The sequence below is a fragment of the Falco punctatus genome (assembly GCF_963210335.1).
Source record: "Falco punctatus genome assembly, chromosome: 8".
Taxonomy (NCBI): Eukaryota; Metazoa; Chordata; class Aves; order Falconiformes; family Falconidae; genus Falco; species Falco punctatus.
This window is the reverse complement of record NC_137588.1, coordinates 35,120,256-35,133,532: the sequence shown is the minus strand read 5'-3', so window position 1 is coordinate 35,133,532 and position 13,277 is coordinate 35,120,256. Positions and strand designations below refer to the sequence as shown.

Here is a 13,277-nt window from a genome sequence, read left to right as displayed (position 1 = left end):
ACGGTTAAGCTTGATTGTCTACAGAGTAAATGTCAATGGCAGACATCTAGCATTTTAACTTACTTTTCTGCACTCTGTTATGTCCTGAGAGGAACAGTTCACCCACTTCTAGCTAGGTATTTTACTATTTAAAAAAAAAAAAATCTTAGAGGAAGGATAACTAGAGTAAGAGAGTTCAGTGGCTGGGATAACTCCTTTTGATGCAGCAGAACCAAATTAATTCTCTTCTTTTTCACATTTCCTGGATAACCTTCAGCAACTTCTAAGATCATTATGGCACATTAGCTCAAAAATATGATGGAAAACATTGTTGCCAGCTAGCTGTGACTTCCACACCTTATCTCCTTTTACCTGTGAAAAGAATTAATTGGGATGCAGTAATTGTGTGAGAGAAATCAGTCACTTGTTGCCCATTTAAAAAATAGAGTGTGGTTCGTTTTGCTGTCACAGCTCAGCTAGACCCTGTAAAGTTAATGTGTTCAGTATGACTGTCAGTCTTTCTTTGATCCTGAGTGACAAGGATAACGTCATGAGGACCATGTAAATACACACTGCTTCTCTCATGACAAGAACCGGGAAACATAAATAGATGTTTAATTTATCTGTAAGTGGTTTCTTACTTGCTATCAAATAAAGCCCATTGCAATTAAGATATTAACAGAAAATTAGCATGTTAATGTTCTTATTTCAAAAACAAAGAGGCAAAGCCCATAGAGGATAAATGTTTCTGCATTTCTGAGAGTATTAGAAACACTACAGAGGAAAAAATAATGAAAATGACTTGACAGAGGACTGCTAACTACAACAGACTTAAATAATAAATAGACATACCATAAAAAAAATCAATACTCAGGAACACAGAAAATAGAGATGGAAAAGATATATTGGGTCATATTCTGCATCTCCTGCTAGAGTACCATTGTTCACTGCAATCTATCTTTTATCCAGTGTAGCCTTAAATTGTTCAAAGCAAAGGAAATTCCGCTACTTCCTTTGGGAGTGTCTGCCACAGACTGAAGATCTCACTGTCAGGGGATGTTTCCAGACTTTTAACCTAAATTATGCTCATTTTCCAGCCATTAATGCTGATGTTGCCTCCTTGGTGTTTATACCTCTCAGAAGGACCTTGCCATCATAGTCCCTTCAATATTGTTTGCTCATTATACGAACAAAAGGCAAGTCACTGGAAATCAATCGAAAATTATAGGGCAGGGTGGTGCTGTTACATCCTAGTTGCTAGAATAGCAAAGTGCACATCTCTGCACTTGCATCTCTCTCTGTTGCATGGTTAGTAGAGCACCTGTCCAGTAGGATGAATAAGCTGGAGGGCTACGTGTGACCATACTGCTTTCCTACCAAGTACTTAAGGCAACTCTGTCTGGCATTGTGTTAGAAAGTGGAGACTTAGCTAAATTGGCATGTGCGGAACCAGAGCATAAGAAGGTAAACAAGGACATGGCTGTTGCTGTAAGTTTTCAGGATGCTCTGAGAGACAGGTATCTCTGGGAAAATCTGTAGAACTTAGTTTTATGTAAGGATAAATGATACATTTTAATTAACACCTTTTTGTAAGTGAAACAATTAAGCAAGCAGAGGTATGGAGAGGCCAAGCTTTTGTGCAGTGTGGGTTTACGTAGGAAGAAATACATTATGCTGCTGAGGGCCTCACACTGGTACTCTCCAGACATTCTGTGGGCCTTCAAACTAGGTCATGCCCTTCTTATTCATTATCACACAGTAACTCTGAAGCAGACCAATTTCAATGTTTTGGCATCTGTTAGTTTAATTGCACCTCAGAATGGTATTTCATTGTATGCAGTTAGATGTGTTGCGTCAAAAGCATACAAATAGCAGTTAACAGCATACTCACAAAATGCAAAATGTTTTTTCTTTCATTGAAACCTTCCCTTGAAGATGCCCTTTTTTCCCATAGAACCTTTCACTGTCTTTAAATACCAACGACACCTTTAGCTTCACCCTGTCACACAATTTTCCTGTATCTTAGAGTCTTGCTGCCAGATGAGGACGCTGGACAGCGGGATTGGAACCTTCCCCCTCCCTGACTCAGGGAACCGTTCTACAGGGCGACATGTTTCTAGACAAGAATCAGCCTTGGAAACAGAAGACCTTGCACCATCTGAGCAAGTTCTGCTTTCACCTCCTTCAGTAAAAGCCAAAACTCTTGAGCGAGAAGTGCCTTCAACAGCTAAGAGCCAGGAGTCTGTAGAAAGCATAATTAGTCACTCAACATCGGATCCGGCCATGACTGCCAAAGGTATACGACCTTTTCAAAGTCGCCTTCCAAAACCAGCTTCCTCAGGTAAAATGTCAATTACACTGAAAATCACATTATTTCTGCCCTGACGTCTGTTTTGATTAGCAGAAGTCCTATAATAATGACTATTGATAACAGAAATGTTAAATGCAGAGCAGAAGATATTCTTTTGATGAATGCATAAGGTTAACAAGTTTGTGACCTGTCCATATGGAAATTTTGTAACACATAATGCTTATCTGAGGAAGAAAAATGTGTTAAGTACTTAAATCCTTTTCTCAAGAAACTGTACTTGAAGAAAAAACATATGCCAGCCTTGGAATTTGACTTGAATAAGAATGCAGATGTTCAGCGATTTTCAGGATCAGATTTTGCAGCAAAGCACAAAACATATCCATGTTGTGGCATGGAAAAGATATATTCATAAATACTTGCTTTTGAAACCAGATTTGGACTAAAGACTCATATGACCTCAATGCATAAACTCTGTCCCTATGAGTATATGGCCTTGACCTAAACAAGACTCTTATTACTTTTCTACATTATACAGCAACATTTCTGTATACAAACATAAAATACCTTACTTTCACTTACCAGCTATGTGTGTTTTTAAACCATAAAACAAAAGCTGATAAAGGAATAAAAGGGCTAGCAATCCAGCAAAGCCCCAAAAAATCAACTTTGTATTGGTAAATAGTTCCTTTGAACTCTGTGCAATTTTTTGTAAATGCACATTGACCATTTATAATCAATTCTGAAGGTTTTGAGATATTAATATATGTCAATAACATTAGAAATTATTATATACAGCATTTATAACTGAATTTTTTATAGTCAGCATGATAGGTATGGTACAAAATGCAGTAAAAGTAATTGGTTTAATGGAGAAGAGTATTGTTTTATCTTGACCAAATGCAATGTCATGTATTTATTGGGGTTATGGTTGTTAGCACTTTGTCAGCAGAAATATTTATTGCTCCGATAAAAGTTGTGAGTGTTTAACTTGCATAAATCTGTATTACTCTAAGAGAGATTCTAGGTAATTAGCATGTAAGGTTAAACATCGTTTAAGCTTAGTTTAAAGCCATCAAATATGTGTTCTGCTAATGAGCTGATGTCTATTGAGCCTAGAAGGAAAAAAGTCTCTTCTGTTTGTTCATAAGATACATAACAGCAGAATTCTAATTTAATATCTTAGAACTTAGTTGATTTAGCCATATTCCCAGTGCAGTATTTTAGTGGTATAATAGACTGCAAACACACATTGTATGCTTCATTGACAACTCCCCTACTTGTTTCAAATCAAAGCTAAATAAAAGCTGGTTTAATGCTTAGTATTTTTTAAATAAATGTACTGTTAATTAATGGTACAGCTAAGAAGGATTCAGAAGAGAAATCTTAGTTATAGATTATATGCTACATGCTTGAATAGCCACATGTGTGACCTCAATTCAGCAGTGTACTATAGAGTCCATGATTAAACACTGTCATTATAACAAATTGAACAGAAACTGCAAGCATTGAATTGCTTCATAAGAAGTCAGTAGCAGTAAGATTGTTCTGATCTTAATGCTAATATTCACTGCACCAACCTTGTAAGGTTTGTATCTTAATTAAATTGTCATGAAGAGATGTTAAAAAAAAGTAGCATACATCAGATGGTGGGGTCAACTCATTCTTTACTAGAATTTTTTTATTTGATTCTTCTCTCCCTCACTCTCTCATCCAAATTACAATTATCACTTTAATTCATATGCACCATATATCTTCTTTGATGTTCTGATTTTGTGTAGTGCAAATATAGCAAATAAAAAGGCTAGCTTTCTGCTAGAAAGGTACTTCTAATTGTATTTATGTTAACAGACTGTTCTCTCTCTGAGGACATAAAATAGAAAAGCAGATCCTACAATGCCTAGTAGTATTGAATGTTTTTTCTTATGTGAAAGAGTATATGTTTTAAAATTAATAGAGGGATTTAAATCCGTGTGTTCCTTTTCTCTTGTTAACTAGAAAAGGCTTTGGATCAAATTCTGCAACAGTAGCTGTTAGAATTATTCCAGTAAGTTAGTCAATTGTTCCTTTGAGTAGTAAGATATTATTTGACATAATGAAAGTATCATGACTTGCCCCTAGTTTTTACTGGATTATAATTGAAACACTGTCATGAAGATGCTGTGAGACCTACAATTTAAATAATGTCTCTCTTAATTCAGGAATAATTAACCTTGCAAAGCAGAGTGAACAAGAACCAAGTTCTGTGACCTCTGCCTCATTAGAGCATACTGAAGAAACTGTGGAAAATAGAAAAGTTCTTCCAGAGTGGACCACCAAGAAAACTACTAAAACAAAGGTATAAGTTAAGAAGTGCCATCTGTTAAATGAGATATGTATTGTGGTAAAAGAATCAGAAATGGTAAATGTTTTTAATATAGTGGAAGAGTAACTAGCAATCTAACAGCTCTATTTATTTTCTTGCCCTTCATTTATAATTTCATTATTTATTAATAATAATAATACAGCATCCAAAGGTACTTTGTCCTCATGGCTTACAAACATGTTTTAATTAAGATTCCTCACAGTCATTTTATAGACATGGAGAAACTGAGACCTTTTACCATTTTTCTCTTCAAGAAACTTGATCTTGTTTGTTGGCTTTCCATGAGAGTTGGATCTCTTTTTTTTTTTTTTTTTTTTTTCTGCCCCGGCCTAGGTTTCATTATCTGTATGGCTGTGTAGTATAAGTGTTTGAATGGATGTGCTATGGAAGTATTGTGAACAGGAAAATACTCTTCTTACATGTTTCTTTGTGGTTTTTGTTAATCCTTGCAATGATCTGTCTGTCCTTCAATCTTTTAATGAAAACTGCAGAAAGAACAGGCAAATACATATACCTGTGTGAAAGCTACTGCTGATGGTTGTCAAGTTACTCATAGTCAGGAATGCCAAGCTGTGAAGCCCCCTGAAAAGTACAGGGTCAGCAGGTTAGCAAAGAGAGAAAAAAACTTTATCAAGAAAGTGGGCGTTAAGTAAGGAAACTGTCAGACTGCTAGTTGCAAGAAGCTAAAAACATTTTGTTGCGTAGCTTTTTTGCATCCATGTATTTACCAACTGAGGTATCTCGCATTTTTATATGGACTATTCTCTGGATATTTGGAGGAACTCCTCTTCTTAGTGGCAGAGTTCTGGGAGGAGGTAAGTAGGTTGAGGAGTATAGGGGAGCACAAGAGAGAGATAGGTACTGGAACCACACCTTAACTTCCCTGAGACAGGCCCAACAGGCAGACAGGACACATGACACAGAGGATTCCCTGTCCTTTCCCCACCTGGCTGAACACAATGACTTAAGGGACAGGCGGCAATGGCATCAAGACAGGTCTCCTCTGTGACCACCCCACCTCCCCAGGTACCTGTGCATGATAGATACAAGGCTCTGCAAGTGGAACCAAACAGTAACAAGGACAATAGTTCATCTAGCATGGAGGTCTTACTGCGGTTAAGTCAACCTATGCCCTGCATCAAAACTGCTTCCATAAAGAAAAAAGATGGGTCATTGTCATAGGAGACTCCCTTCTGAAGGGAACAGAAGGCTGAATATGCAGACCAGACCCACTTCTTGAAGTCTTCTGCTTCCCTGGGGCCCACATTAAACATGTGAAGGGAAAGCTTCCTGCCCTGGTACAGTCCTCAGATTATTACCCATTACTGACTGCTCAGGCAGGCAGCCATGCAGTTGTAACAAGAAGTCTGAGGGCAATCAGGAGAGACTTCAGGGCCTTGGGACAACTGGTTAAGGGATCAGGAGCACAAGTAGTGTTCTCCTCTATTGGTCCAGTTGCAGGGAATAATGAGAGAAGAAACAGGAAGAGCCAGCAGATCAATACCTGGCTCTGAGCCTGGTGTCACTGCCAGAGTTTTGGCATTTTTGATCATGGGTCAGTCTACACAACACCAGGCCTGCTGGCAACAGACGCGGTACACCTGTCTCAAAGACAGTAAAGGATCTTTGTCCAGGAGTTAGCAGGCCTCACGGAAAGAGCTTTAAACTAAATTGGAAGGGAGAAAGGAATAAACCCAGGCTTACTAGAGATAATCCTGGGGATAGTACACCAGTGTTTGAGGGACAGTGTGCTAGCGAGGTCCTTCAGTTTGCCATCCCAGCGGAGGCAGGGTGCAGAGACCCATGCAGCAGCAAAGATGCAGGGACAACTGATGTGTGAAAAACCACAGAAGCACCCGAGAACAGTCACACAGGAATTGGGGCTTATCCCCTCCAAAAAGGTGGTGGGATCAACAGCCCAACTGAAGTGCATCTACACCAGTGCACGCAGCATGGGCAACAAACAGGAGGAGCTGGAAGTCACTGTGCAGCAGGAAAACTGTGACATAGTTGCCATCACGGAGGCGCGGTGGGATGGCTTGCACAGCTGGAGTGCTGCAATGGATGGCTGTCAACTCTTCGGAAGGGACAGGCAAGGGAGGAGGCGGTAGCCCTCTGTGCTAGGGAGTGTTTTGATTGTCTAGAGCTTAACGATGGTGACGATGGGGTTGAGTTGTGCAGGACAGCCGGGGGATCCGGCCCAGCCAGCACGGGGTTATGGAAGGCAGGTCCTGCCGGGGACCCCGATCTCCTCCTGTGACAGGGAGAGTCCCTCAGCGGGCGCGGGGGGGGCTGGGGGGTGTGCCTGGGCCTTCGTAAAGCCTTTGCCAGGCTCTCCCGCAGCATCTCCCGGAGGAACCGGCCGCCGTGGCTGGGGCGGGCGCGTTCTGTGTGGGGTACGAGACCGGCCGGACGGCTGAGCCCGAGGAGCGGTGCTGAGTGGAGTTACATCCAGTTGGTGGCTGGTGACAGGTCCTGGTCCCCAGGGCTCCATGCTGGGGCCAGCCAGCCCTGTTTAATATCTTTATCAAAAATCTACATGAGAGGATTGAGTACGCCCTCAGTCAGTGCACAGATGACACCGAGTTGGGAGGAATGTTCATCTGCTTGAGGGCAGGAGGGTTCTACTGAGGGATCTGGGCAGACTGGGCCCATGGTCCAGGGCCAAGGCCAGGGGTGTGAGGTTCAGCCCAGCTCCGTGCCGGGCCCTGCCCGTGGGTCACACCAGCCCCAGGCAGCACCACAGGCTGGGGGCAGGGGGCTGGGAAGGGGCTGGGGGGGCTGGTGGCCGGCTGAACGGGACCCCTGTGTGCCCAAGGAGGCCAGCAGCACCCTGGCTGGTACCCGAAGCAGCGTGGCCAGCAGGGCCAGGGCAGGAACCGTCCCCCTGTGCTCGGCCCGATGTGGCCGCCCCTTGACCCCTGTGCCAGGTGTGGGCCCCTCACTGGCACTGTCAAGCACTGGAACAGGCTGCTCAGGGAAGTGGTTGAGTCACCATCCCTGGAGGTATTTAAAAGACATGTAGATGTGGTGCTTAGGGGTACGATTTAGTGGTGGACTTGACAGTGTTGTTAATGGTTGGATGTGATAATCTTAAGGATCTCTTTCAACCTAAATTGTTCTATAATTTTCTGATTTAGAACAGAAGCAAAGAGATAAAATTGCTTGTCTTGTGTGTCACTGACAAACTGGTGGTGAATCCTCTGTAGCACAGTAGTGTTGGCTTCCAAGTAACAACCACATCAGTATGTTCTTCACCCTGAGCCAGTCGTGACTGACCACCTCCAGTTCCAAAACCATCTTTACATGATACATGTGTTCTGCTAAGTTGTCTGCCTAAGACTCAGAAGGTCGGCGTGGGTGTAGCTGATATGTGAATGTGGTTCAATGGCTTCGGGACTACAGCTGACTTGTAGTCTCCCAGTTTTACAGGTAAAGCTGGGCATACCCGGCTACATGCAGGTATCCTCAGGCCTGGTCCCCTCTCCACAAGTGTGTGCTTCCTATGAAGTTGGATGTCCTTCTGCATGAGTTAAAAACTGTGACATGGATGGGAAGATGAGGAAATAACACTCTCTGAAAAACAGAATTAAAAACTCTTTTGATTCTCTGATCGGCAGTTGGGGTTAGAATAGCAGGTGGTATTTGTACCTGTTTTGTGGGTTTTATTGTACTGAGCTGCTTCTCCTAGAAGTTTTAAGTCTTCAGGTCTTCCATGATTAGAAGCTGTCCAGAGTTGTCAGTGTTCCTCTTTACTCGCAGAAGAAAATCCTTAGTGTTGCCTCCGGAAGAGAAATGGGATAGGAATCAGCGAGGAGTTAAGGGCTCTCCAGTACTGTAATGTAAATGCCAGGACAAAGAACATGAAATTAGGAAGAATTTAGGATGTACTAATATAGAAAGCATGAATATCGTCTACTGGCCATCCTAATGGTCTCTAGAATTGCAGCAAACTATTCGTTGTGTGATAATTTTACATGTTACAAATACACTGTATTAAACATACTTGTGAAGTTTGAAAATTTAACTTGGTGGATGATATTATCTGAAAATGTTGGTAGATATGAAAATAATGTAATAGTGAAAAAAGTGGTATAATCTGGACTGTTTCTGCCAGACTAACTCAGGAGACTTACCAGGAAGAATGTGTTATTTCTCCCATGTCAGACTGATGATTCCTTGCTTGAAAGAGAATTGATTAGTTACACTAGTAATGCAGACTTTTTTCAAGCTGGACTATCAATTTATACTGTATGATGAATATAAGATGTTCCACTCGTGATACCATCTTCAGCATTATTTTGATATATATGCATCATCTGAATGATTGCAATACCCTTATTTGTACAGGACAGAGCTCTGAGAGTGTGTACTTACTCTGCAAGCAGCAGTGACACTGAGCTGGAGCCAGAGTATGAAACAAATTATTTTAGAACTGCAGAGGAGACTTTTGTAGAGTTAACAAAGAACAACAAACAAGGTAATTGAAAATTTGTACATAAAAATGTGTATCCCTCATCTCCACTCTGACTCAGCAGCAGATAGTGTTTGTCATTGAACTTTCCATCTAGTTTTCACTTTCTAACCCCCGATTTTACTTCAGTCTAATTTTCCATTAGCTTGATACTACTTCTTGCTTTTTACTCTATGTGTGTGTCTTTTTTTCCTCTCTTCCACAGTTTTTGCTAGCAGGGGCTTAACTTGCAGATTTTTGTGCATAAATCCCTGCAGTGTAAGTAAAAAGAACTCTTCTGTTACATTATTACAAAATCTAAGTGGTGACTATAAAGATAGCTTCCCTTTTTTTCTTTTCAATTATATTAGGCAGTTGAAATAATGTAATGATCAAGGCCATAGTTTTCCAACCTCTGTATCAAAGTGGTGCTGGTTATGGTGCCATAGTGAAGTCTCTCTTATTGTCCTCTGAGTATTTATTGCCATTTTCAAGTATCAAACCTTTTTGTGAGAATTGTTGGCAATTTGGAATTTACTGAATTCCACTAGGTAAAAACACATTAAGTTAAGCTCTTGAGATAATAGTTTTCTGTGTTTAATAACCCAAGAAATTGCTGTCTCGTCTTGACCACCAGCTTGCTGTGATGCAAGGCACCTTTTCAGTGCAGATGTGTGCCCTCTGGGAGGGGTAGGAGTGTGCGGCTCATATCCTTGCCTACACAGCCGATGGCTTCCCTGCAGGAGATAAATTCTGGTGAGTGCAAAGGCTAGTGCAAAGTCTCAGCACCACTGAAGTCCTGAGAGCTTAAGCAGTACTTCAGTGATTCATAGGATTTGCACTTACCCTCTGCACAGCAGTGAGCTTGACCTAGCAGAGATTAGCACCTACAGTAGATACTGCACTGGTGAATGCATTAAAAATACTGTGGATGGCTAGATATGTCGACAGACATACTGTGCTCTTTAGTGTCTGCTGGGACTTGGACTTAAAGTTGGCATTTTCAGAGCGAATCCATTTTTTTGTGATTCCACCAGAGAAAGAGCAGAGTAGGAAGCTAGGACAGTTTATTTACATTACTCCTGTAACTTTATATTTTTAATAGGTATGAAATGTTGCAAGTCATTTAACTCAACCCGTAAACACTTCTTTTTGCAGTGTTGCTTTTTACAAATCGTGTTCTAATACAGGAAAAATGTATTTTGCTAAAGAGGCAGATAAGCTTTTTTTCTGTATTGATCACAATTTGCAAAAATAAAAAAAATATTTTATCGTGTGTGCGGTTGCATTAAATGGCAGCAAATCCCCAGTTTAATGATACCTAAGCATGACTTGAAGTCACCATTTTACATAGCAAATCATTAATTTTGTGTATATGGCTTTGGGGCTAGTAACAGAACTAAAATTCATAATTGTGACTGAGACAAATAGAAAAGAAAATTACAATAAAGTGTTATTGCAAAAGTATTTCTGCTATGGTCCTTCCTTGTAGTCAGGGCTTCTGTTCTGTGCTCTGTAAATGCAGTTCTCACATCATATTAATAACAATACTTTATTCCATTCTGTGTTCAAAGATCTTAGCTTCTTTATGCACACAAGTGATACAACCTCAGAACATCCACATGAGGCTGAGGCAGGGGCTGCAGCAAACCAATTCCTAGAGAATATTTTAATACATATAGATAATTGTATTTATTAGATGAGTCCCCAAAACATAAATGAACTGGTTGCACAGTTACAGTGTTGGAATGATTTTTAATTTTCATTTATGAGCAGTGAACAGAAAGACTTGAAAGATTGAGTGCCCAATGCAAAGGCTATTAAAAGTCAATGATAAGACCTTCATTGATTTAGTGGCCTTTGGATGAGACTCCCAGTACGTTGCCCAATGTTACAGAGAAGGTCAGTAGAATAGCAGGGAATAAGCCAAATATTCTAAGTTCTTCTGTTTCAACCATGAAAATGTTTTGATTCCAATTTCATGAAGGCTTTATCCTGATACAATTTGGTTGCAGGCGCTGGAAGCAGCAACTCTTCTAATGCTATAGATTACAAGGTAGAGTTGAAGTTTGTGTAGCAAGAAGTGTGAGGAAAGAAGCTAGTGATCATGTCAGCCTCTGTCTTGTGCATTTTCATGAAGCTACAGAAAATTTCTTTGGTTTTGTTTTGATCTTCTGAATGAATTTTCAGCCTTGGACTTTGGAAACTGAGATTTTTATTTGTAATGTTCTTGTATTACAGTAGGATCCATAAAAAATAGGTAGGACCTGTTTCTTACCTTACTAGTGTATTTTTAAAACTGTTATATTCATTAGCTAAGAAAGGATTATCAAACATGGTGGGACTGAAAGACATGCTAAAGGAATTCGGCCTATCTGCCATGTAAGGCTATTAAAAGAGAACAAAAACATACAGCGAATAAATAAGTAGAACAATACCCCAAAATTAACCATCTTGTCTGTAATTAAAATAGAAAGGAAATTAATTCTGGCTGTCTCATACCTTCTCCTTCACCTTGAGTATTATGTATGAACAGTCCCCTGTATATGCATTGATTGGAGAGTCAGGAGCTCATATTTTAATGGTTTTATTACATTGAATTTCAGATACCTTAAAACATGTGGAATACATTTTAAAAATGTAGAATTACATTACAATGTATGTAGACTGCATTTCAATAATTAAATATGCGAGAATAATACTGTATTTGACATCTCTTACAGCTGTGCAGGAAAAACAAAATCAGAGAAAGTCATTTCTGGGGAACCCAATGTCAATCTTGGATTTATACCAGCACAGTCTCTGTGGCCATTTTGGAGAGGATGGACCTGAACAATTAACACATTACAGTTTAATTGAGCAGCTGAGCGGAGCTTCCAGTAAAGACAGCAAGGGCAAGGAGAGTCCAACTGTGAGTTACTGTGATTTTTATATTACCTCTCATTTTATTCATGATTATTTTCATTTGTCTCTTGTTTTTACCTGAATGTGTTGATTGATCACAAAAACCAGGCAGACTTGGAGAAAAAACAGCATGACCGGCGGAAGAGTGAAGATCTAAGTATTTTTAGAACTGAATGGTACATTCTGATACTCAGCTGTCATAGAATTAGACTTCCAAAATTGACAAGTAGAGACAGGATAGTGCTAGCACTCTACCATTAGAGAGGAGTTGAAATTTCAGGCTCGAATTCATCTTTTAAGGCTGCTCCTTCACATGTAGTTGGATAATACGTATAACATAACATGTAGTAAGTGACTTCAACATCTGAAGTAGTATTCCTGAAAATTCAGATGAAACTGTGCTATGGAAATCAGCTATCTTCTGATCTCTTTTGAAATAACTTTTGGTGTTAGCTATGGAACTCCTAATTTTTGAGGGTTTTAAACATTATTTTGATGAAGATCAGTCCTGATCTGATTGGTGGATCTTGACACTGAACAAACACATTTATTTTCTCTACTTCATGTGAATCCACTTGCTATTTCTATGTCTAAAAGCATTGAACCTGACATCATACAGTCTCAACAACCCTGAAAAGCAACTTCTTAGTCTGCTCTTTTCCTGCTCTTTTTCATGTCTTCTCTCATCCTCACACTACTTTCTCACTTTTTCTCTCCTTTGCTCTAACAAGCCTGTTTGTTTGAAAATACAGCCACCCAGCCATGATCCCCTGTAATCATTTTGCCTCTACGTTCAATCTCTTTCCCCAGCTCTTTTTCTTAAATGCAAGCTTTTTTGTTTCTGTGTGTATCATTCAGGATATTTTGGGTATGTTACAGTATAATCAAAGGTGGGAGCAGAAAACAGTGAGTGAGCTGCTATTTTGTAGCATAGTGGTATAGTTCATAAGTGAAAAAAAAGTTTTGTCCCTTCCCAGACTCCAGTTTTTAGCTTCAGAAAATCACTGTGCATTGTAACTGCAAAGGTGATTAACCAGAGTTAGAGTCTTACAGCTCGCAGGAACCCAGGCCAAATGTGCAGAAGGAATGTGTGGAACAAACTGGCAATGTCCCTGTTTATTCCAACTCTGCTGGCATGAAAGCCCTGCTTAACTGAATATTAAATTGACTCACAAACTTCAAAAGAAAAATCCTGAAATGTATCATCTGCTTCATTTCACAATCAACCAAATTTCACTACTACCCAGAATATGATTCAATTTGAATAT

At 40.0% G+C, this 13,277-nt stretch overlaps 1 protein-coding gene across 15 annotated transcripts in view; it reads left to right on the top strand.

Moving 5' to 3' along the window:
• Window positions 1-13,277, top strand: part of NCKAP5 (NCK associated protein 5) — a 245,332-nt gene that overhangs the window by 207,186 nt on the left and 24,869 nt on the right. For 9 of the 15 annotated variants that reach the window (XM_080399613.1, XM_080399615.1, XM_080399606.1 and 6 more), the window contains 4 exons: window positions 2,006-2,320; window positions 4,489-4,625; window positions 9,003-9,132; window positions 11,829-12,016. In XM_080399613.1, the coding sequence (XP_080255739.1) occupies window positions 2,006-2,320; window positions 4,489-4,625; window positions 9,003-9,132; window positions 11,829-12,016 (770 nt within the window). The other 6 variants (XR_013930049.1, XR_013930050.1, XM_080399614.1 and 3 more) reach the window with 5 other exon arrangements.